Source organism: Hyperolius riggenbachi, chromosome 4, assembly GCF_040937935.1.
Source record: "Hyperolius riggenbachi isolate aHypRig1 chromosome 4, aHypRig1.pri, whole genome shotgun sequence".
Lineage (NCBI taxonomy): Eukaryota > Metazoa > Chordata > Amphibia > Anura > Hyperoliidae > Hyperolius > Hyperolius riggenbachi.
In genome coordinates, this window is record NC_090649.1 from 455247636 (window position 1) to 455271976 (window position 24341).

The following is a 24341-nucleotide window of genomic DNA, read 5'->3' on the forward strand; positions in this document are numbered from 1 at the left end:
GGTGCTGAAATGATCTGCTTGCTTGTTCAGTGTCTATGACTAAAAGTATTAGAGGCAGTGGCAGGCTCTTTGAGTCCGCCAGGAGAAAAGCACATTATAAATGTTCTGTGTCTGTCTGGATCAGCCGGACAGCCAGGCAACCTGCATTGTTTCAAAGCAAACAAATATGGCAGCCCCTATGAGCCCAGGTCAGAGGAATACCGGGGTGAAAATAAACTGAGATAAACAATTGTACTTCCCTGATATCCCCCAGCTTTTTTTTAGGCTTACTTGATATAGCACCGCTGTATCCTGTATCTACACCCCTGTGTCCTTCAGCACCAGGCACGTAAATACACTTACTTCGCTGTTTAGAGCGGAACACTCTCACACCCACGTAAAGTAGATTTATTTGAGCTGCTGGCCCTTTTTATCTATCTCCTGCTCTCAGAAGCTTTTCTCGGAGGAGTTTTATGGCTGTAATTCCTAATCAGTGAGGGTTACAATAGTCAGGCTGGGACATGACTGGAGAGAAACTGCCACTTGCATACTTGAATGTTAACTATTTCATGTTTCTCATCAGTTTATTTTCACCTCAGTATTGCTTTAATAATGATATATGGTAACTTGTGTAGCACCGATTTTTGCAACTATTTCTAACAACGATAAAGTTGCATTTTTAAACCCCCAAATGTTCTTATTTATCAATGCTAGTGCAAAGGAAAGGAAAATGGATGCTAATGGCATATAGTACAGTTTCCATTGCACCTTTATTGATTATTGTATGTCCTAAAGTGTGTTAGTTATCCATTTTCCTGTATAAAGGAGATGTATGTTTTATAGCATCATTTTGTGATCCTCTTCTTCATTTCCATGCATGTGTGGCTCTCATTGTCCCGTCTAGATCCTCCTCCATTCTCTTTCGGATCCAGCAGCTTTTGCTCCTCTTCCTCCTCCTCATCCTCCTTCCTGGAAACCAAGCCACCCCTTCCATCAAATGTTCTGGACAGGTGGCGATATGCAGCGCAAAGGGCTGGTAATGATCCTAATTGAGTTTACTATTCTCTGCACTGGCACTTAGTGTTGCCATAGATCTGCCACTGTCTGCACTGGCACTTGGTGTTTCCTTAGGTATGTCACTGTCTACACTGGCATTTTGTGTTGCCTTGGGTCTGCACTTGTTGTTGCCTTAGGTATGTCACTGTCTGCACTGGCTCTTGGTGTTTCTGTGGATTTGCACTGGCACTTAATACTGTTGTAATTATGTCACTCTCTTCAATAGAATTTGGTGTTGCCGTAGGTATTTTACTGTCTGCACTGGCACTTGCTGTTGCAGTGGGTCTGCCACTGTCTGTGCTGGCAATTGGTGTTGCCATGGGTCTGTCACTGTCTGCACTGGCTCTTGGTGTTTCCTTGGATCTGCACTGGCACTTGATTCTGTCGTAATCATGTCACTCCCTTCAATGGCATTTGGTGTTGCCGTAGGTATTTCACTGTCTGCACTGGCACTTGGTGTTGCCAAAGATCTGCCACTGTCTACACTGTCTCTTAGTGTTTCCATGGATCTGCGCTGGCACTTGATATTCTTGCAAGTATGTTGCTCCCTTCTCTGGGACTTGGTGTTGCCTACATTGGCACTTTGTGTTGCTGGGGGTCCGCCACTTGGTGTTGCCATAGTTATGTCAGTGTCTGCAGTGGCACTTGGTGTTGCCATGGGTCTGTCGCTGTCTGCACTGGCACATGGTGTTGTCATGGGTGGTGACCTAAATTAATTTATCCGTTATTATTTGTATGCCTTAAATAGAATTGAAAAAAATTGTATTCCTATGTAAATTTATGTGAACATTTAATCATTCTCTACAGTAAATTTCCCTCCATAAACTTAATTGTATTACGCTTAACTAACACTGAAATCCTTGTTTCTTTCCATGAAACTACATCCTCCGCAGTAGCGCCTGTGTATTACCATTGATTACTCTTCTTCAGCGTGTGTTCCCGGGGGCCTGTGTGATAAGAACAGTTGGACTCCTGGGCACATTATTTGCCAAGGCACAAACACCTAAACGTAGCCTAAACTTAGGAATTTCATTTATATTTTTTTTTACATTCTCATGACTTTCTGTTGACAGGAAATTGTCAATGAGATGCAAATTTTGCCAACTTTTGTGCTAATCTCGCAGCTTGAAAATGGATCAGTCAGATCCACTGGCTTCACTCCATTGGTCAATTTTCAAGCTGCATAAAATCTGCATCAACTTGGAATTATTTGCACCTCTGTGCCCATCCATACCAAATAAATAAGTAAAACAAATACTTATTTTGCTTGATTTAAGCGGCTCTCCAGTTTTGATCATGTATCCTGAAAGGAGCTAAAGCCACTTTTCTATCTCTGCTTTTTTTTTTTTTTTTTACAACAGATTTGCATTAGTTAGCAATGCACAAAGTTGTGTATTCATGACAGTACACTTTTACTGGAGAAAAAAACTGTTAGGCTAGAAACCCACTAGGAGAGTTTTGTAAGCGTGAGTGATTTGAAAAAGCTCTTGGTAATGCAATGCTATGGGGGATTTTTATGAAATCACATCTCTCAAGTGGGATCACACCCATAGCATTACATTAGCTAGAGCTTTTCAAATCACAAAGCGCTCAGAAAAGCTCTCCTAGTGGGTTTCTAGCCTTAGACTATTTCCCACAGATCACCTAACTCCTCCCACGTCCTTCTGCTACTGTTAAGATGAACTCTTTTGTGGCTACCACTGCAGCAGTTACATAATTAAATCCTGTGCTGCAATGCCGGACGCAAAGTGTTACTCTGTAAGCAGCGGTGGTAGTAGCTGGACAAGGTGGTTCTGCGCTCCGTATTGAGAGCTGCTGACTAGGTGTGGAACACTCCCTCTCCTGCCAGCATCATGCTTTCTGGATGGATCTCGGGGTCATGTGACATGCTTTTCCAAATGGAATGTCTCTGGAATGGCTGCATCAAATCTGAAAATTGAGTAATGGCAAAGGCTCCTATACAGGGGACAGTATTTGTTCTGCATAGGAGCAGACTACTCAGAGTTGCTTTTTCAATCTCAAATGCGTTTTGCAATTTTCACTTTGTTGGTCTCAATAAAAACACAGGAAAAATGCAGCAAAACTACAGCTGCCTTTTTATAAAATCATAAATGCATTCCCTTGATTCCAATTGTAACTTTATTGTACTTGCTTTTGGAAAATTGCAAGCCTTTTCAAAAACAAAATGGAACGCAGCCGGTGTGAAAGGGCTTCACAATGAGTCAGCCATGGTCTGTGCTGGCCCTTAGTGTGATAGTGGGTCAGCTATGGGCTGTGCTGGTACGTGGTGTTATAGTGGATCAGCTGTGGGCTGTGCTGGCACTTGGTGTTATAGTGAGTCAGCTATGGGCTGTGCTGGCACTTGGTGTTATAGTGGATCAGCTATGGTCTGTGCTGGCACTTGGTGTTATAGTGGGTCAGCTATGGTCTGTACTGGCACTTGGTGTTATAGTGGATCAGCTATGGTCTGTGCTGGCACTTGGTGTTATAGTGAGTCAGCTATGGGCTGTGCTGGTACGTGGTGTTATAGTGGGTCAGCTATGGTCTGTACTGGCACTTGGTGTTATAGTGGATCAGCTATGGTCTGTACTGGCACTTGGTGTTATAGTGAGTCAGCTATGGTCTGTGCTGGTACGTGGTGTTATAGTGAGTGAGCTATGGGCTGTGCTGGCACTTGGTGTTATAGTGGATCAGCTATGGGCTGTGCTGGCCCTTAGTGTGATAGTGGGTCAGCTATGGGCTGTGCTGGTACGTGGTGTTATAGTGGGTTAGTTATGGTCTGTGCTGGCACTTGGTGTTATAGTCAGTGGATAGGCTATGGTCTGTGCTGGCACTTGGTGTTATAGTGGGTCAGCTATGGTCTGTGCTGGTACGTGGTGTTATAGTGGGTCAGCTATGGTCTGTGCTGGCACTTGGTTTTATAGTGGGTCAGCTATGGTCTGTGCTGGTACGTGGTGTTATAGTGGGTCAGCTATGGTCTGTGCTGGTACTTGGTGTTATAGTGAGTCAGCTATGGTCTGTGCTGGTACGTGGTGTTATAGTGGGTCAGCTATGGTCTGTGCTGGCACTTGGTGTTATAGTGGGTCAGCGATGGTCTAGCTGGCACTTGGTGTTATAGTGGGTCAGCTATGGTCTGTGCTGGTACTTGGTGTTATAGTGGGTCAGCTATGGTCTGTGCTGGTACGTGGTGTTATAGTGAGTCAGCTATGATCTGTGCTGGCACTTGGTGTTATAGTGGGTTAGCTATGGGCTGTGCTGGCACTTGGTGTTATAGTGGGTCAGCTATGGGCTGTGCTGGCACTTGGCGTTATAGTGGGTCAGCTATGGTCTGTGCTGCACTTGGTGTTATAGTGGGTTAGCTATGGTCTGTGCTGGTGCTTGGTGTTATAGTAGATAGGCTATGGTCTGTGCTGGCACTTGGTGTTATAGTGGGTCAGCTATGGTCTGTGCTGGTACGTGGTGTTCTAGTGGGTCAGCTATGGTCTGTGCTGGCACTTGGTGTTATAGTGGGTCAGCTATGGTCTGTGCTGGTACGTGGTGTTATAGTGGGTCAGCTATGGTCTGTGCTGGCACTTGGTGTTATAGTGGGTCAGCTATGGTCTGTGCTGGTACGTGGTGTTATAGTGGGTCAGCTATGGTCTGTGCTGGTACGTGGTGTTATGGTGAGTCAGCTATGGTCTGTGCTGGCACTTGGTGTTATAGTGGGTCAGCTATGGTCTAGCTGGCACTTGGTGTTATAGTGGGTCAGCTATGGTCTGTGCTGGTACGTGGTGTTATAGTGGGTCAGCTATGGTCTGTGCTGGCACTTGGTGTTATAGTGGGTCAGCTATGGTCTAGCTGGCACTTGGTGTTATAGTGGGTCAGCTATGGTCTGTGCTGGCACTTGGTGTTATAGTGGGTCAGCTATGGTCTAGCTGGCACTTGGTGTTATAGTGGGTCAGCTATGGTCTGTGCTGGTACTTGGTGTTATAGTGGGTCAGCTATGGTCTGTGCTGGTATGTGGTGTTATAGTGAGTCAGCTATGATCTGTGCTGGCACTTGGTGTTATAGTGGGTCAGCTGTGGTCTGTGCTGGCACTTGGTGTTATAGTGGGTTAGCTATGGGCTGTGCTGGCACTTGGTGTTATAGTGGGTCAGCTATGGGCTGTGCTGGCACTTGGTGTTATAGTGGGTCAGCTATGGTCTGTGCTGGCACTTGGTGTTATAGTGGGTCAGCTATGGTCTGTGCTGGCACTTGGTGTTATAGTGGGTCAGCTATGGTCTGTGCTGGCACTTGGTGTGATAGTGGGTCAGCTATGGGCTGTGCTGGCACTTGGTGTTATAGTGGGTCAGCTATGGTCTGTGCTGGCACTTGGTGTTATAGTGGGTCAGCTATGGTCTGTGCTGGCACTTGGTGTTATAGTGGGTTAGCTATGGGCTGTGCTGGCACTTGGTGTTATAGTGGGTCAGCTATGGGCTGTGCTGGCACTTGGTGTGATAGTGGGTCAGCTATGGGCTGTGCTGGTACGTGGTGTTATAGTGGGTTAGCTATGGTCTGTGCTGGCACTTGGTGTTATAGTGGATAGGCTATGGTCTGTGCTGGCACTTGGTGTTATAGTGGGTCAGCTATGGTCTGTGCTGGTACGTGGTGTTATAGTGGGTCAGCTATGGGCTGTGCTGGCACTTGGTGTTATAGTGGGTCAGCTATGGTCTGTGCTGGCACTTGGTGTTATAGTGGGTTAGCTATGGGCTGTGCTGGCACTTGGTGTTATAGTGGGTCAGCTATGGGCTGTGCTGGCACTTGGTGTTATAGTGGGTTAGCCATGGTCTGTGCTGGTACGTGGTGTTATAGTGGGTCAGCTATGGTCTGTGCTGGCACTTGGTGTTATAGTGGGTCAGCTATGGTCTGTGCTGGTACGTGGTGTTATAGTGGATCAGCTATGGTCTGTGCTGGTACGTGGTGTTATAGTGGATCAGCTATGGTCTGTGCTGGCAGTTGGTGTTATAGTGGGTCAGCTATGGTCTGTGCTGGCACTTGGTGTTATAGTGGATCAGCTATGGTCTGTGCTGGTATGTGGTGTTATAGTGGGTCAGCTATGGTCTGTGCTGGTACGTGGTGTTATAGTGGGTCAGCTATGGTCTGTGCTGGTACGTGGTGTTATAGTGGGTCAGCTATGGTCTGTGCTGGTACGTGGTGTTATGGTGAGTCAGCTATGGTCTGTGCTGGTACGTGGTGTTATAGTGGGTCAGCTATGGTCTGTGCTGGCACTTGGTGTTATAGTGGGTCAGCTATGGTCTAGCTGGCACTTGGTGTTATAGTGGGTCAGCTATGGTCTGTGCTGGCACTTGGTGTTATACTGGGTCAGCTATGGTCTAGCTGGCACTTGGTGTTATAGTGGGTCAGCTATGGTCTGTGCTGGTACTTGGTGTTATAGTGGGTCAGCTATGGTCTGTGCTGGTATGTGGTGTTATAGTGAGTCAGCTATGGTCTGTGCTGGTACGTGGTGTTATAGTGGGTCAGCTATGATCTGTGCTGGCACTTGGTGTTATAGTGGGTCAGCTGTGGTCTGTGCTGGCACTTGGTGTTATAGTGGGTTAGCTATGGGCTGTGCTGGCACTTGGTGTTATAGTGGGTCAGCTATGGGCTGTGCTGGCACTTGGTGTTATAGTGGGTCAGCTATGGTCTGTGCTGGCACTTGGTGTTATAGTGGGTCAGCTATGGTCTGTGCTGGCACTTGGTGTTATAGTGGGTCAGCTATGGTCTGTGCTGGCACTTGGTGTTATAGTGGGTCAGCTATGGTCTGTGCTGGCACTTGGTGTTATAGTGAGTCAGCTATGGGCTGTGCTGGCACTTGGTGTGATAGTGGGTCAGCTATGGGCTGTGCTGGTACGTGGTGTTATAGTGGGTTAGCTATGGTCTGTGCTGGCACTTGGTGTTATAGTGGATAGGCTATGGTCTGTGCTGGCACTTGGTGTTATAGTGGGTCAGCTATGGTCTGTGCTGGTACGTGGTGTTATAGTGGGTCAGCTATGGGCTGTGCTGGCACTTGGTGTTATAGTGGGTCAGCTATGGTCTGTGCTGGCACTTGGTGTTATAGTGGGTTAGCTATGGGCTGTGCTGGCACTTGGTGTTATAGTGGGTCAGCTATGGGCTGTGCTGGCACTTAGTGTTATAGTGGGTTAGCCATGGTCTGTGCTGGTACGTGGTGTTATAGTGGGTCAGCTATGGTCTGTGCTGGCACTTGGTGTTATAGTGGGTCAGCTATGGTCTGTGCTGGTACGTGGTGTTATAGTGGATCAGCTATGGTCTGTGCTGGTACGTGGTGTTATATTGGATCAGCTATGGTCTGTGCTGGCACTTGGTGTTATAGTGGGTCAGCTATGGTCTGTGCTGGTACTTGGTGTTATAGTGAGTCAGCTATGGTCTGTGCTGGCACTTGGTGTTCTAGTGGGTCAGCTATGGTCTGTGCTGGCAGTTGGTGTTATAGTGGGTCAGCTATGGTCTGTGCTGGCACTTGGTGTTATAGTGGATCAGCTATGGTCTGTGCTGGTATGTGGTGTTATAGTGGGTCAGCTATGGTCTGTGCTGGTACGTGGTGTTATAGTGGGTCAGCTATGGTCTGTGCTGGTACTTGGTGTTATAGTGAGTCAGCTATGGTCTGTGCTGGTACGTGGTGTTGTAGTGGGTCAGCTATGGTCTGTGCTGGCACTTGGTATTATAGTGGGTCAGCTATGGTCTGTGCTGGCACTTGGTGTTATAGTGGGTTAGCTATGGGCTGTGCTGGCACTTGGTGTTATAGTGAGTCAGCTATGGTCTGTGCTGGCACTTGGTGTTATAGTGGATCAGCTATGGGCTGTGCTGGCACTTGGTGTTATAGTGGGTCAGCTATGGTCTGTGCTGGCACTTGGTGTTATAGTGGGTTAGCTATGGGCTGTGCTGGCACTTGGTGTTATAGTGGGTCAGCTATGGGCTGTGCTGGCACTTGGTGTTATAGTGGATCAGCTATGGGCTGTGCTGGCACTTGGTGTTATAGTGGGTCAGCTATGGTCTGTGCTGGCACTTGGTGTTATAGTGGGTCAGATATGGTCTGTGCTGCACTTGGTGTTATAGTGGGTTAGCTATGGTCTGTGCTGGCACTTGGTGTTATAGTGGATAGGCTATGGTCTGTGCTGGCACTTGGTGTTATAGTGGGTCAGCTATGGTCTGTGCTGGTACGTGGTGTTACAGTGGGTCAGCTATGGTCTGTGCTGGTACGTGGTGTTATAGTGAGTCAGCTATGGTCTGTGCTGGTATGTGGTGTTATAGTGGGTCAGCTATGGTCTGTGCTGGCACTTGGTGTTTTAGTGGGTCAGCTATGGTCTAGCTGGCACTTGGTGTTATAGTGGGTCAGCTATGGTCTGTGCTGGTACTTGGTGTTATAGTGGGTCAGCTATGGTCTGTGCTGGTACGTGGTGTTATAGTGAGTCAGCTATGGTCTGTGCTGGTACGTGGTGTTATAGTGGGTCAGCTATGATCTGTGCTGGCACTTGGTGTTATAGTGGGTCAGCTATGGTCTGTGCTGGCACTTGTGTTATAGTGGATTAGCTATGGGCTGTGCTGGCACTTGGTGTTATAGTGGGTCAGCTATGGGCTGTGCTGGCACTTGGTGTTATAGTGGGTCAGCTATGGTCTGTGCTGGCACTTGGTGTTATAGTGGGTCAGCTATGGTCTGTGCTGGCACTTGGTGTTATAGTGGGTCAGCTATGGTCTGTGCTGGCACTTGGTGTTATAGTGGGTCAGCTATGGTCTGTGCTGGTACGTGGTATTATAGTGGATTAGCTATGGGCTGTGCTGGCACTTGGTGTTCTAGTGGGTCAGCCATGGTCTGTGCTGGCACTTGGTGTTCTAGTGGATCAGCTGTGGTCTGTGCTGGCACTTGGTGTTATAGTGGGTCAGCCATGGTCTGTGCTGGCACTTGGTGTTATAGTGGATCAGCTATGGGCTGTGCTGGCACTTGGTGTTATAGTGGATCAGCCATTGTCTGTGCTGGTATGTGGTGTTATAGTGAGTTAGCCATGGTCTGTGCTGGTACGTGGTGTTATAGTGGGTTAGCCATGGTCTGTGCTGGTATGTGGTGTTATAATGCGTCAGCTATGGTCTGTGCTGGCACTTGGTGTTATAATGGGTCAGCTATGGTCTGTGCTGGCACTTGGTGTTATAGTGGATCAGCTATGGTCTGTGCTGGCACTTGGTGTTATAGTGGATCAGCTATGGTCTGTGCTGGCACTTGGTGTTATAGTGGATCAGCTATGGTCTGTGCTGGTACGTGGTGTTATAGTGGGTCAGCTATGGTCTGTGCTGGTACGTGGTGTTATAGTGGGTTAGCTATGGTCTGTGCTGGCACTTGGTGTTATAGTGGGTCAGCTATGGTCTGTGCTGGTACTTGGTGTTATAGTGGATCAGCCATTGTCTGTGCTGGTACGTGGTGTTATAGTGAATCAGCCATTGTCTGTGCTGGTACGTGGTGTTATAGTGGGTCAGCTATGGTCTGTGCTGGCACTTGGTGTTATAGTGGGTCAGCTATGGGCTGTGCTGGCACTTGGTGTTATAGTGGGTCAGCTATGGGCTGTGCTGGCACTTGGTGTTATAGTGGATCAGCTATGGGCTGTGCTGGCACTTGGTGTTATAGTGGATCAGCTATTGGCTGTGCTGGCACTTGGTGTTATAGTAGGTCAGCTATGGTCTGTGCTGGTACGTGGTGTTATAGTGGGTCAGCTATGGTCTGTGCTGGCACTTTGTGTTATAGTGGATCAGCTATGGTCTGTGCTGGTACTTGGTGTTATAGTGGGTCAGCTATGGTCTGTGCTGGCACTTGGTGTTATAGTGGATCAGCTATGGTCTGTGCTGGCACTTGGTGTTATAGTGGGTCAGCTATGGTCTGTGCTGGCACTTGGTGTTATAGTGGCTCAGCCATGGTCTGTGCTGGTATGTGGTGTTATAGTGAGTCAGCTATGGTCTGTGCTGGCACTTGGTGTTATAGTGGCTCAGCCATGGTCTGTGCTGGTATGTGGTGTTATAGTGGATCAGCTATGGTCTGTGCTGGCACTTGGTGTTATAGTGGGTCAGCTATGGTCTGTGCTGGCACTTGGTGTTATAGTGGCTCAGCCATGGTCTGTGCTGGTATGTGGTGTTATAGTGAGTCAGCTATGGTCTGTGCTGGCACTTGGTGTTATAGTGGCTCAGCCATGGTCTGTGCTGGTATGTGGTGTTATAGTGGGTTAGCCATGGCCTGTGCTTGTATGTGGTGTTATAGTGGGTTAGCCATGGTCTGTGCTGGTATGTGGTGTTATAGTGGGTTAGCCATGGTCTGTGCTGGCACTTGGTGTTATAGTGAGTCAGCTATGGTCTGTGCTGGCTGGGTGCTGAGGGGTCAGAGGCAATTTTGGTTGCTCTCTTTCTGCACCTGCTAGTGTAAAGATCCTGCAGGGAAGGTAAGCTACAGCCAATTTATCCTTTCCGCTGATCGGATGTTGTGCTGCAGCCTCCCCTTTTCTAATGCTGTGCAGGAGCCGAACCATACAGTCATAGATGATGTTATGGTGGATTCGATGATTGCAGTGTAGAACTGCACCAAGTGAGTCAGCCATGGTCTGTGCTGGTACGTGGTGTTATAGTGGGTCAGCTATGGGCTGTGCTGGCACTTGGTGTTATAGTGGATCAGCTATGGTCTGTGCTGGCACTTGGTGTTATAGTGAGTCAGCTATGGTCTGTGCTGGCACTTGGTGTTATAGTGGGTCAGCTATGGTCTGTGCTGGCACTTGGTGTTATAGTGGGTCAGCTATGGTCTGTGCTGGCACTTGGTGTTATAGTGGGTTAGCCATGGTCTGTGCTGGTACGTGGTGTTATAGTGGGTCAGCTATGGTCTGTGCTGGCACTTGGTGTTATAGTGGATCAGCTATGGTCTGTGCTGGCACTTGGTGTTATAGTGGGTCAGCTATGGTCTGTGCTGGCACTTGGTGTTATAGTGGGTTAGCCATGGTCTGTGCTGGTACGTGGTGTTATAGTGGGTCAGCTATGGTCTGTGCTGGCACTTGGTGTTATAGTGGGTCAGCTATGGTCTGTGCTGGCACTTGGTGTTATAGTGGATCAGCTATGGTCTGTGCTGGCACTTGGTGTTATAGTGGATCAGCTATGGTCTGTGCTGGCACTTGGTGTTATAGTGGGTCAGCTATGGTCTGTGCTGGCACTTGGTGTTATAGTGGGTCAGCTATGGTCTGTGCTGGCACTTGGTGTTATAGTGGGTCAGCTATGGTCTGTGCTGGCACTTGGTGTTATAGTGGGTCAGCTATGGTCTGTGCTGGCACTTGGTGTTATAGTGGGTCAGCTATGGTCTGTGCTGGCACTTGGTGTTATAGTGGGTCAGCTATGGTCTGTGCTGGCACTTGGTGTTATAGTGGGTCAGCTATGGTCTGTGCTGGCACTTGGTGTTATAGTGGGTCAGCTATGGTCTGTGCTGGCACTTGGTGTTATAGTGGGTCAGCTATGGTCTGTGCTGGCACTTGGTGTTATAGTGAGTCAGCTGTGGTCTGTGCTGGCACTTGGTGTTATAGTGGGTTAGCTATGGTCTGTGCTGGCACTTGGTGTTATAGTGGGTCAGCTATGGTCTGTACTGGCACTTGGTGTTATAGTGGGTTAGCTATGGTCTGTGCTGGCACTTGTGTTATAGTGGATCAGCCATTGTCTGTGCTGGTATGTGGTGTTATAGTGGATCAGCTATGGTCTGTGCTGGCACTTGGTGTTCTAGTGGATCAGCCATTGTCTGTGCTGGTACATGGTGTTATAGTGGGTTAGCCATGGTCTGTGCTGGTATGTGGTGTTATAGTGGGTCAGCTATGGTCTGTGCTGGCACTTGGTGTTATAGTGAATCAGCCATTGTCTGTGCTGGTATGTGGTGTTATAGTGGGTCAACTATGGTCTGTGCTGGTGCTTGGTGTTATAGTAGATAGGCTATGGTCTGTGCTGGCACTTGGTGTTATAGTGGATCAGCTATGGTCTGTGCTGGCACTTGGTGTTATAGTGGGTCAGCTATGGTCTGTGCTGGCACTTGGTGTTATTGTGGGTCAGCTATGGTCTGTGCTGGTATGTGGTGTTATAGTGGATCAGCTATGGTCTGTGCTGGCGCTTGGTGTTATAGTGGATCAGCTATGGGCTGTGCTGGCCCTTGGTGTTATAGTGGGTCAGCTATGGTCTGTGCTGGTACGTGGTGTTATAGTGGGTCAGCTATGGTCTGTGCTGGCACTTGGTGTTATAGTGGATCAGCTATGGTCTGTGCTGGCACTTGGTGTGATAGTGGGTCAGCTATGGTCTGTGCTGGTACGTGGTGTTAATGTGGGTCAGGTATGGTCTGTGCTGGCACTTGGTGTTATAGTGGGTCAGCTATGGTCTGAGCTGGTACGTGGTGTTAATGTGGGTCACGAAGTAGCTTGAGTGTGTTTCTAGACTCTTCTCATTCTTACATTGTTAGAAGTTGTGTAATTTGCTATCCAGTCCTGGATTCTATCCACATAAGTACTTAATGTAGTTGAACCCAGGAGAAAGTTCATTATTCTTCTGAAAAGCACAGTTCTTGAGTTTTTTTTTAAGCTTTCTAAGTGGTGCTTCAGCCGAAAGACCTCTTTGAGTGAGTGTATGATTGATGCATCTTTAAACCACATGTGTACTTTCCGCACATCCTTCACATAAGGCTTTCACAGTGCATCTAATTCTTAATAACACTCTCCGCACTGTATTTTTTCCAGTCACGCTACCTGAGGGACACACAAATTAAAACTTTAAAAGTGGCCATACACTTATAGAATTGCAGCAGATTAGACCATCTGATTTCTGTCAGATGCCTGTCAGGTCGAATCTGACCGGAATCTATCTGATGTGTGCCACACACTAGGAACAGATTTCCAATAGATTTCGGGATGAAATCCATTGGAAAGCGCTCGAAATGCCTTATTGGGCCGTTGTTGTTATTGTTGATTTAAAAAGCGCCAACATATTCCGTGGCGCTGTACAAAGTAAGAAACACACATGGGGTACATAATACAGACAATGGTGTACACCAATATACAAGATACATAATGAGTGACAAAATACAAAAAATGATACAAAATGCAAAATATAGAAGTGATAATGACAGTGATAAAAGTAACATGATAAAATGTATAATGATTTCCAAGACACAAAAGAGGGAGAGAGCCCTGCCCTTGCGGGCTTACAATCTAAAGGGAATGGGGGGAAACAAGAGGAGGGGTAGTATACAACAAATATATAGAGGCAGTGTGTTTTAGGATACCTAGTAGGAGTGCAGTTTGGTCTTGGGATAAAGAGAAGTAGCCTAAGGTAGTGCAGATGCTGAAAGCGACCAGTGTATGAGCTCCTTTACTTTAAAGTTCCACTTACAGACTTTACAGACAAGCAGAAATCGCTAGTAAAGTGCTCCAGTGTGAATGAGGCCTTATATTAGTGACACATTTCAATCTATGGGTTACATGACCAGTGGCTTGTATTTATGTTTTTTTTTTTGGGGGGGGGAGGGGGCTCTATCCCCTTCTGTAATACCTACTTGTAGGTGGTTGTATAGCCATGCTGCCACTTACCCTTCTTTTGTAAAAGAGGGTGGGGCTCACTCTTCCACAATATTTTCTAAGAAAAGTCACGGCTGGTCTAAGAAAGGGGACGGCTGGACTGTAAATCCTCCCCATCCATCCCCTTACCTGTATATGAAGGATAACTGGAGTGTCTGGATAGCACAGCCAATGGAGACTCTGTAGGATCCTGATGCTTTGCGATATGGTCACTGCTGAAACTTAGAAGTGGTTTACAGGAAGACAAAATTATTCTCAGTTTTGGCTACTTTTTGTTTCAAAAAGTTGAAACTTTTAAGTTCTGTCGTTGGACATTAACCTTGGCTTTTCACTTTTAAATTGATCACTTGGCGGTCTTTGCTGCAATGGATTTTTTTTCTGCATCACCACAAATTCATTTGACTTTCCTAGTTTACATCTTCACTGCAAAGATCCAACTTGTAGGACCCTCAATCAAGCAAAGATGAGCTGAAACTGACCTAGCAATGCTTCAGATTGGCTGGTGCATTTGGCTCCTCCTCATTGCTTTCCGCAGGACAGACTGTGACGTGCTATCAGCATTAATAAATGGTGGTAATGATTCAGGCTGGGTTCTGATTGATCTTTTCTTGTCATTGCAGTTGCACAGAAACCAGCATCGCCTACAGGATGCCCCCCTTCAGAGCAGCCTGAATTCCAGCCAGGTGACCGCGTTCTTGTGGTTGGCCAGAGAGTTGGCACTGTGCGGTTTTATGGAAAAACGAGCTTTGCTCCAGGTATGCCAGATGATGTAATACGTTTTTTTAATGGACATCTGAAGTGAGAGGTATATAGAAGCTGCCATTTTAAAGCGGATCCCAGATGAAAAACTATAACAAGTAACTTGTCTATATAAAATCTAGCTGCAAACAGCTTTAATAGAATATGATCATTTCTTCCTGTGATACAATGATAGCAGCCGTGTTGTTTGTAAACATTACACAGAGGCAGGCTTATCTGCATCTTGAGCAAAAAACCTAATACCCCCTCCTCCTCCCCCCTCCCCCTCTGCCTCTGAAATCTCTGGCTAGTAATACCTCCCCCTCCTCCTGCCCAGACTGAGCTCCCATGAGCCCTTGCTACTGTCTGAAAGTGCCTTGGCTCTCTGAAAACCTGTGGGCGTGGCTTGTTTAGTTTATATGGAATTAGAGTATGAAAACAAAAAAGTATTTGGCTTGAGGAATGCCCTATAAATAATAGGAAAGGAACACAATTATGCAATGTGTAAAAGTTCATCTCGGATCCATTTTAACTTCATTTTAAACAATACATAGTTACCTGGCAGCCTGCTGATCCTTTATTCATCACTAGTGTGTGAATCACACCCCTAAAACAATCATGTGGTTATCCAGTCAGACTTCAGTCAGAAACCTCTGATCTGCATGCTTGTTCAGGGTCAATGGCTTAAAGTATTAGAGGCAAATAATAAGCAGAACAGCCAGGCAATCTGCAAAAAAGGAAATGATTATGGCAGCCTTCATATCCCTCTGAGTTCAGCTGTCCTTTAAAGGCAAACCAAAGTGAAAGGGATATGGAGGGCGACATGTTTATTTCTTTTTAAAGAGGATCTTTAACAAAAGATTGAACTTCATCCCACTCAGTAGCTGATACCCCCTGTTACATGAGAAAGATTTACCTTTTTTCAAAAACCTCATTGGGGGGATGGGGTCTGTGTGGCTGATATTGTGGTGTAACCCCTCCCACAGTGTGATGTCATTACTATGGTCCTGACAGTTTGTTGTCTGTAAACCTCGTTGCATTGTGAGAAATAACCGCTTTTTCCATCTGCCAAGCAAGCAATTCTATCCCGTGCATAGAACTCTTAGTAATGAACATTCCGTGCAGATCACCTGGCAGAACTAAAAATGTCTCTACCAGTGATCAATTTCAAAGTGTGAGTCAAGGAGAGGAAAGATTTTACAATGGGCAAACGCTGACTAAATCATTTCTAAATTAGTATTGTAAAAAATAAGCAATTTTATTCTTTTCACTACAGTTCATCTTTAAATAATGCACATTGGCTGGCTGTCCTGCTGATCCTCTGCCTTTAATACTTTGAGCCATATACCCTGAACAAGCATGCAGATCAAATGCATGCTTGTTTCAGGTATGCGATTCAGACACTATTGACCAGAAACCTCAGCAGATCTGCCAGGCACCTGGTATTGTTTAAAAGGTAATAAAAATGGCAACTTCCATAGGTCTCATACCTCAGGTTTCTTTTAAGTAGTGCTCCATAAAATAAACTTGTGGCAGGGTCTGACACACTGCCCGCTAATGCTAAACTTTGTGCAGCCTAGCTCCGGAGTCTGCAGGGAGTTGTACCACGCCTTTGTAGTGGAAGTACTTCCTGGTGCAGGGAGAAGTGGTGAAGCTGTAGCCACGCCCACACACTAGTCTCTGCGGAGCCCTATATATTGAACTTTGTAAGCTCAGTCACACTTTCATAACCTGTGTAGAGCTGGCCCGAACGGTTTGCCGGCGAACTTCCGGTGGTTCGCGTTCGCCATCTAAGGCGAACTTTTCCGGAAGTTCGATTCGCCCCCATAATGCACTATTAGGGTCAACTTTGACCCTCTACATCAGTCAGCAGGCACATTGTAGCCAATTAGGCTACACTCCCTCCTGGAGCCACTCCCCCCTTATAAAAGGCAGGTCATTACACTCACTCGTGTGCCTGCACTAATTAGAGAAGGGACAGCTGCTGTAGACTCTCTCATAGGGAAAGATCAGTTAAGGTGGGTACACACGTCAGATAAGTCTTTGGAAAATGAAAGATCACAGACCAATTTTACCCCCTTTCATGTAGTATGAGAGCCAAACCTACACAGTCTATTCTATGGAGCTGAACTCCCCATCAGATAAAAATCTTTGCAAGATGCTGCACACAAAGACCGCTGTACACATGCAACAGATCAGTATCTGCAAAAGATCTGTTCCTGCAAAAGATCCATTCCTGCAAAACGCATTCATAGTCTATGATATCTGCAGATCTCATACACACCTTGTTTAACGGACAATTATCTGTAGATCAGATCCACCAGGTTGGATCTTCAGATCGGCAGATAATTGTCTGATCTGCAGATGAATGTCCATTAAACAAGGTGAGTATGGGATCTGCAGATATCATAGACTATGCATTTTGCAGGAATGGATCTTTTGCAGGAACAGATCTTTTGCAGATACTGATCTGTTGAATGTGTACAGCATCTTTGTGTGCAGCATCTTGCAAAGATTTTTATCTGGGCAGTTCAGCTCCATAGAATAGACTGTGTAGAGTATGGCTCTCATACTACATGAAAGAGGGTAAAATTGGTCTGTGATCTTTCATTTTCCAAAGACTTTTATCTGACGTCTGTACGCACCTTTAGGCTCTTGTAGGCTTGTTAGCTTGCTCCTTGCTGATGATTTCTTATTGCTAAAATAGCACCCCACAACAGCTCTTTTGAGAGCTGATCTTGTTCTTGTAATCTTCTTTTTTTTTTTTTTTTTTTTTTTTCATGTGTTGCATAGACAGCCTTGCTAATTCATACTGTGTGTGTGCCAGTGCCAGCCAGGCCCAGCACATTCAGTGACTACCTGTGTGTGTGACAGGTGCACATTGTAATACCCAGTACTGCATATACCTACCTGTTGTGTTCAGTGCACCCACCTACCTACGTGAGTGCACGCAGTGTGATATACCACTCCATGCATACCTGTTAACGGCACCTGTGTGACTGCACATTGTATTAGCCATTACCCGTGGTCACTCGCTATGGCAGACTTGCCCTCCATAAAAGATTCTCGTTACAGGTAATAGTCTATCAGTGTCATCTACAGCAGGGCCTCAAGTCCTCCTGTATTGTTATTTTTGGTCACTACCTCGGGACGTGCATGCCATACCTGCTGCCTTCCTTGGATGTGTGTGGTAGCCGGTCCTGCTCCTTTGCCCACAGCGTGCCTTGGATGTGCGGTGGTGGTAGCCAGTTCTCATTCTCCCACTCCGGGCCGGAATCGAACCCTGATTCCCCAGCCATTACACGTGGTCACTCGCAATGGCAGACTTGCCCTCTATAACAGATTCTCGTTACAGGCAGTGAACAGCCAGCAGAAAAAGTAATTTAAAAAAAATAGATGTAAGCTTTAACAATGGTAGCGAAAGAACCATCGAAAGTTGATAAGGCAGACAGACATTACCTGACATCACTGAGTGAGGAAGAGCAATCTCGCCATGGTGCGTAACCAGTCCAGCACGGCAGTCACTACGCAAACAGCTGTGTTGCGGTGCGTTACACAGTGAGTTTGGTGTGTCAGTGTGAAGCAGTACACTAATTACACTCCCTGATTGATGTATACACATGCAAGATGTTTTAAAGCGCTTTAGACCTGCAAATTAGCATTCAATGTGATTTCTGCCCTTAAAATGCTGCTTTGCGTCCAATCCAGATTTTTCCCCGGGACTTTTGGCATCTATCCCACTCTGCCATTCCCCCCTCCAGGTGTTAGTCCCCTTAAAACATCTTGTCCATCACTTTTGTGGCTAGCATCATTTTTTCTAGTTTTCAAAGTTCGCCTCCCCATTGAAGTCTATTGCGGTTTGCGAAAGTTTGCGCGAACCGAACCTTCGCGGGGGTTCGCAAACTGAAAATCGGAGGTTAGGGCCATCTCTAAACCTGTGTGAAGGACCTCGCATGTTTTGTATCTTTGATGATGCTAGTAAACTTTGAATAACCCTTTTTGTGATCTGAAGATTAATTGGAAAATGGCAATAAATAATGTAGGCTAAAGGGACCCTTTGATTCAGGGGGCATTATATCAGACCTTGATAAGACTGCTTATTTATGACTTATTCAGAGCTTTTTGCCTTCTCTGTCTAATGAACCCGTCTGTGTCGTCCCCTTAATGAAATAACAATAAGTGAATTAAATATTGATCTTCTCCATCTCCCATTGAACATGTTATAGGAGCGGTGATTGGGGGTCTGTGGCGCTGCACTGACTTCCTGTCTCTTCACATGTTCCTCACACCTTGGAGTTACTCTTGCATGCAGTCCAATTCCTTTAAGCTCTCTGTCACCTCTTAGTGAATTAGCGAGTGTGGTTGCTACTTGAGGGTAAATGGGCAACAAACCAGGTGGGGGTATGTTATATAAAACTGTACACAAAAAAACGAATGTAAAAAGTACGCCGAGTTGTCCAGAATAATTAGTCAGATGCTTAGTTTTATTTAAAGCAGACCTGAAATCGAAACAAAATTAGGAGATAAACAATCGGATCTATAATCCTGGCATCCCAGAGTCTTAAAAAAAAAGCCAAAAATCTAAGCTTAACATTCTTATCGTCTGACCAGAAAAAAATCTTTAACTTTACTACTCAATTTTTTAACTACGGCTTTTTTTGTGTTTATTTTCCCCACCATCCCTGTACTTAGTTATCAGTGAAAGTTATGAACTCTTAAAGGGAACATTTAGCAAGAAGTATATAGAGGCTGCCATATTTATTTCCTTTTAAACTACCGGTTTCCTGGCAGATCTATTTGGCTGCAGTAGTGTCTTAATCACACCAGAAACAAGCATGCAGCTAATCCTGTTAGACTTCAGTCAGAAACCTCTGATCTGCATGCTTGTTCAGGGGTAATAGGTAAAAGTATTAGGCAGGGGATCAGCAGGACAGCCAGGAAATAAATATGGCAGCCTCCATATCCTACTCCGTTCAGGTGTGCTTTAAATGATACTGAAGCCGAAAGAAGGAGAAACGGGAGTGGGGGAAGCTATGCTGATGCCTCCTACTACCCCAGTTCTCCTCTGCCCCCCTCCTTTCTTACCTAAAGACCCCTGGCAGCCTCTTCCGGGTCGCAGGGTGTCGGTATCACTGCACCTGCGCTGTCCCGGCTGCATGCATTTTCCAGCTTGTCTGTGGCCAGGAGTACTCTGTGTATGCGCATAACATTACGATTTGTCATGTGCCAAAACACTCGCGGTCACGTGCATTCAGCCAGGCCAAGCGGGCGCAGTGATCCCAACTCCCGTGGACCCGGATGAGGGTCCCAGGAGTCTTTAGGTAAGAAAGGACATGGGCAGAGGAGAATGGGGGTCGGGGGCAGGGTTGGAGGGTGGTGAGTAGTGGACGTCAGCACAGATTCCCCTGGCCTGTCTGCTCCTCCCATTTTTCCTACTATTTTCGGCTCTGGTATCATTTTAAAGAGGAACTCCAGTGAAAATAATGTAATAAAAAAGTGCTTCGTTTTTACAATAAGTATGTATAAATGATTTTGTTTGCTCATTGTAAAAATCTTCCCTCTCCCTGATTTACATTCTGACATTTATCTCATGGTGACATTTTTACTGCTGGCAGGTGATGTCAGTGGAAGTAGATGATGCTTGCTTTTTTTGGCAGTTGGAAACGGCTGTAAACAGCTATTTCCCACAATGCAATGAGGTTCACAGACCGGGAACTGCCAGGACCATGGCCCTCAGTTTCCTGTGGGAGGGGCTTCACCACAATATCCGCCATACAGAGCCCCCTGATGATCCGTTTGAGAAAAGGAAAAGATTTCATCAGCTACTGATTGGGATAAGGTTCAATTCTTGGTCACGGTTTCTCTTTAAGCAAAGCACCTAAGGCCAGATGGATCAGGGATCTCCGCCAACGAACAGTCTTTCTCCAACCCATTAGACCGTATCTGCAAGCATAATTCATGGAAACAAACAATTGTGGCAACGAACTTGGATCAGCAGGACAGCCAGGCAGGTCTGCATTGTTTAAAAGGGAATAAATGTGTCAGCCTTCATATCCCTCTCACTTCTGGTGTGCCCTAAGGTAACCTAACTTCTCCATATTAACTCCAGTTTTCTTTGTCATTCTGTTTAGACGATCAGCCTCATTATTGTATACTAGCCGACCCCCGTCGTAGCATACGCCGCATCTTCGATCTATCTAATAGAGTACGTGCCTCAACCTTGAAGCAAGAAGAATAAAGGTGGGTACACACATCAGATAAAAGTCTTTGGAAAATCACAGACCAATTTTACCCCCTTCATGTAGTATGAGAGCCATACCTACACAGTCTTTTCTATGGAGCTGAACTCCCCATCAGATAGAAATCTTTGCAAGATGATGCACACAAAGATGCTGTACACATGCAACAGATCAGTATCTGCAAAAGATCAGTTCCTGTAAAAGATCCGTTCCTGCAAAATGCATTCATAGTCTATATCTGCAGATCATCATACCCACCTTGTTTAATGGACAATCATCCTCAGATCAGATCCACCAGGATGGATCTTTGGATCTGCAGATGATTGTCTGATCTGAAGATGAATGTCCGTCACACAAGGTGTGTATTATGCTGGACATACATGGTACGTTTTCTACCGTGTAATCGAGCCGCTGGCTCCCGCTCGTCCCTGCGAGCGCTTTCTTATTTTCCACTCATTTCTTCTTTTGTCCTGCCCGCCGGTATCGAGCGCAGAATCGATCCGGTAGTATCAATCAAATAGAGAAAGGTGACCATGCACAGGAGGCTAAATCAGAACACAGAGGGAGTGCAATCAGCCAGACAACATGAAGTCCAGTGTACACAAAAAGAGCAAGAGGCCTTGCACATCCCTAAATAAAACTTTTGAGTTAATTTGAAAAAGTTAAAAGGCATACATTACTATTCCAAATGCATGGCAGAGAGAGGTACAGGCAGGTGGGGAGGTAGACAGCCGTTTCGTGCCGTCACATACATTGGCGCATCGTCAGGACAGTCCTGACGATGCGCCACTGTATGTGACGGCGCGAAACGGCTGTCGACCTCCCTACCTGCCTGTACCTCTCTCTGCCATGTATGCCTTTTAACTTTTTCAAATAAACTCAAAAGTTTTATTTAGGGATATGCAAGGCCTCTTTCTCTTTTTGTGTACGCAGAATCGATCCGGTGGGGTATCGGACACGTCGGAAATTATCAATCGAGCCATCAGCGGCTCGATTACATGGTAGAAAACATACCGTGTATGCCCAGCATGAGATCTGCAGATATCATAGACTATGAATGCATTTTGCAGAAACTGATTTTTTTTTTGCAGAAACAGATCTTTTGCAGATACTGATCTGTTGCATGTGTACAGCATCTTTGTGTGCAGCAAAAAATTTTATCTGATGGGGAGTTCAGCTCAATAGAATAAACTGTGTAGGTATGGCTCTCATACTACATGGAAGGGGGTAACATTGGTCTGTGATCTTTCATTTTCCAAAGACTTTTATCTGATGTGTGTACCCACCTTTAGGCTTTCCATTAGAAAATGTGTGCATGCTCAAACACCAAGTTTAACCCTAGCAAGTCTGGCTTTCCAAATCTGGCCTAATTGGCTATTCATGAGGCAATACTCATGCAAATATGCACAAAGCGGTCGCCCTGCGGGAATTAGTTCATGCTACATTAGCACTATCCAGGAGCGCCACGGGGAGGCTTCCCAATACCCCCTTTTTATACAACCCGGGGGAACCACGGGGTCCCAGGCTCACTCACTGCCTGGGAACCACAGCTGCATCCCCCGGAGGGGGAGGCTAGGTGCCGCAGGCGCCCCCCCCAAGCATGGCCTGCGCTGGGGAGAGCCGTCCGCACCCACCTCCCAATATTAAAAACAGGCACTTACTTTAACGTCCATTGCGTTCTGCTTCATGCGCACTAACTTGGGCCCCCCACATGAGAAAGGAGTGAAGCATGGGTCACCCCGAGCTTTAGAGCTCAGGGCTGGCTCACATACAACACTCCATGGACAGGCGCAGACAACTCGCTGCAGGGCTCACACCATCGGAGCAAGCCATTCACAACCTGCCTCCAAAGGATACAACTGCAAAAAATGCTTTCCATGAGAAAAATTATGAGTGCTCAAACACCAAGTTTAACTCTAGCAAGTCTGGCTTTGCAAATCTGGCCTAATTGGCTATTCATGAGCCAATGCTCATGCAAATATGCATTTGTTTTTGCATGCCAAACTATGCAGGGTCAAAAAACCAATACTGCAAAGCGGTCGCCCTGCGGGAATAAGTTCATGCTACATTAGCACTATCCAGGAGCGCCACAGGGAGAATTCCCAATGCCCCCCTTTTTATACAACCGGGGGGACCGCGGGGTCCTAGGCTCTCTCACTGCCTGGGAACCGCAGCGGCACCCCGGAGGGGGAGGCTGGGTGGTGCAGCCAACCCAACCCCCCCCCCCCCCCCAAGTGTGGCCAGCGCCAGGGAAAGCAGTCCACAGCCACCTCTTGATATTGAAAACAGGCACTTACCTTAACGTCCATTGCGTTCTGCTACATGCGCATTAATTTTCTCATGGAAAGCATTTTTTGCAGTTTGTATCCTTTGGAGGCAGGTGGTGGATGGCTTGCTCCGGTGGTGTGAGCCCTGGAGTTAGTTGTCCTCCCCCCCGGAGTGTTGTATGTGAGCCAGCCCTGAGCTCTAAAGCTCGGGGTGACCCATGCTTCACTCCTTTCTCATGTGGTGCCCCCAAGTTAATGCGCATGTAGCAGAACGCAATGGACGTTAAGGTAAGTGCCTGTTTTTAATATTGGGAGGTGGGTGCGGACAGCTCTCCCCAGCGCTGCCCACGCTTGGGGGCGGGGTCGCCTGCGCCACCTAGCCTCCCCCTCCGGGGTGCTGCTGTGGTTCCCAGGCAGTGAGAGAGCCTGGGACACCGCGGTCCCCCCGGTTGTATAAAAAGGGGGCATTGGGAATCCTCCCTGTGGCGCTCCTGGATAGTGCTAATGTAGCATGTAGCAGTGTTACTTGCGAATTTTCGCCTAAGTCATTTTCACATCGAAAATCCCGTTTTCGGCGAATTTTCACGAAAATCTTCAGAAATATTTGCATTTTCGACCAGCATCGAAAATTCATTGTATGCGGATGCTTATGCCCTTATGCGCAAAAATGTCCACAATAATCCGCATGGAAATTCAGTCTATGCGGACGTTTATACGGAAAAATGTCCACAATAATGCGCAAGAAACTTCTCTGAATGCGGACGCTAATGCCCTTATGCGGAAAATGTCCGCAATAATACGCAAGTAACGCGAAAATGACTGGCATTAGGCGAAAAATAACGCGAAAAAAATTAGATGGAAAATTTGCCTGTCAAAACAAAATTAGGCGAAAATTCGGTAAAATTTTGCATTTTCGCTCATTGCTGGCATGCAGCAGGGCGACCGCTTTATTGGTTTTTTGACCCTGCATAGTTTGGCATGCAAAAGCAAATTTGCATGAGCATTGCCTCATGAATAGCCAATTAGGCCAGATATGCAAAGCCAGACTTGCTAGGGTAGGCCTCTTTTCCACGGACAGTTGATAGGCAGTAAAATGCCTCTCAAACTCTTAACAACTGCTTACTGCTGCCTGGTAACTGCTTACTGCTGCCTGGTAACTGCTTACTGCTGCCTGGTAACTGCTTACTGCTGCCTGGTAACTGCTTACTGCTGCCTGGTAACTGCTTACTGCTGCCTGGTAACTGCTTACTGCTGCCTGGTAACTGCTTACTGCTGCCTGGTAACTGCTTACTGCTGCCTGGTAACGGCTTACTGCTGCCTGGTAACGGCTTACTGCTGCCTGGTAACGGCTTACTGCTGCCTGGTAACGGCTTACTGCTGCCTGGTAACGGCTTACTGCTGCCTGGTAACGGCTTACTGCTGCCTGGTAACGGCTTACTGCTGCCTGGTAACGGCTTACTGCTGCCTGG

The 24341-nt window shown here is 46.7% G+C and overlaps 1 protein-coding gene across 1 annotated transcript in view; it reads left to right on the forward strand.

The window, feature by feature from the left end:
- The window catches only part of CLIP4 (CAP-Gly domain containing linker protein family member 4), a 146046-nt gene that overhangs the window by 89573 nt on the left and 32132 nt on the right, over window positions 1-24341 (forward strand). Inside the window, 1 exon segment of the mRNA XM_068232760.1 lies at window positions 14249-14383. Within this exon segment, the coding sequence (XP_068088861.1) occupies window positions 14249-14383 (135 nt within the window).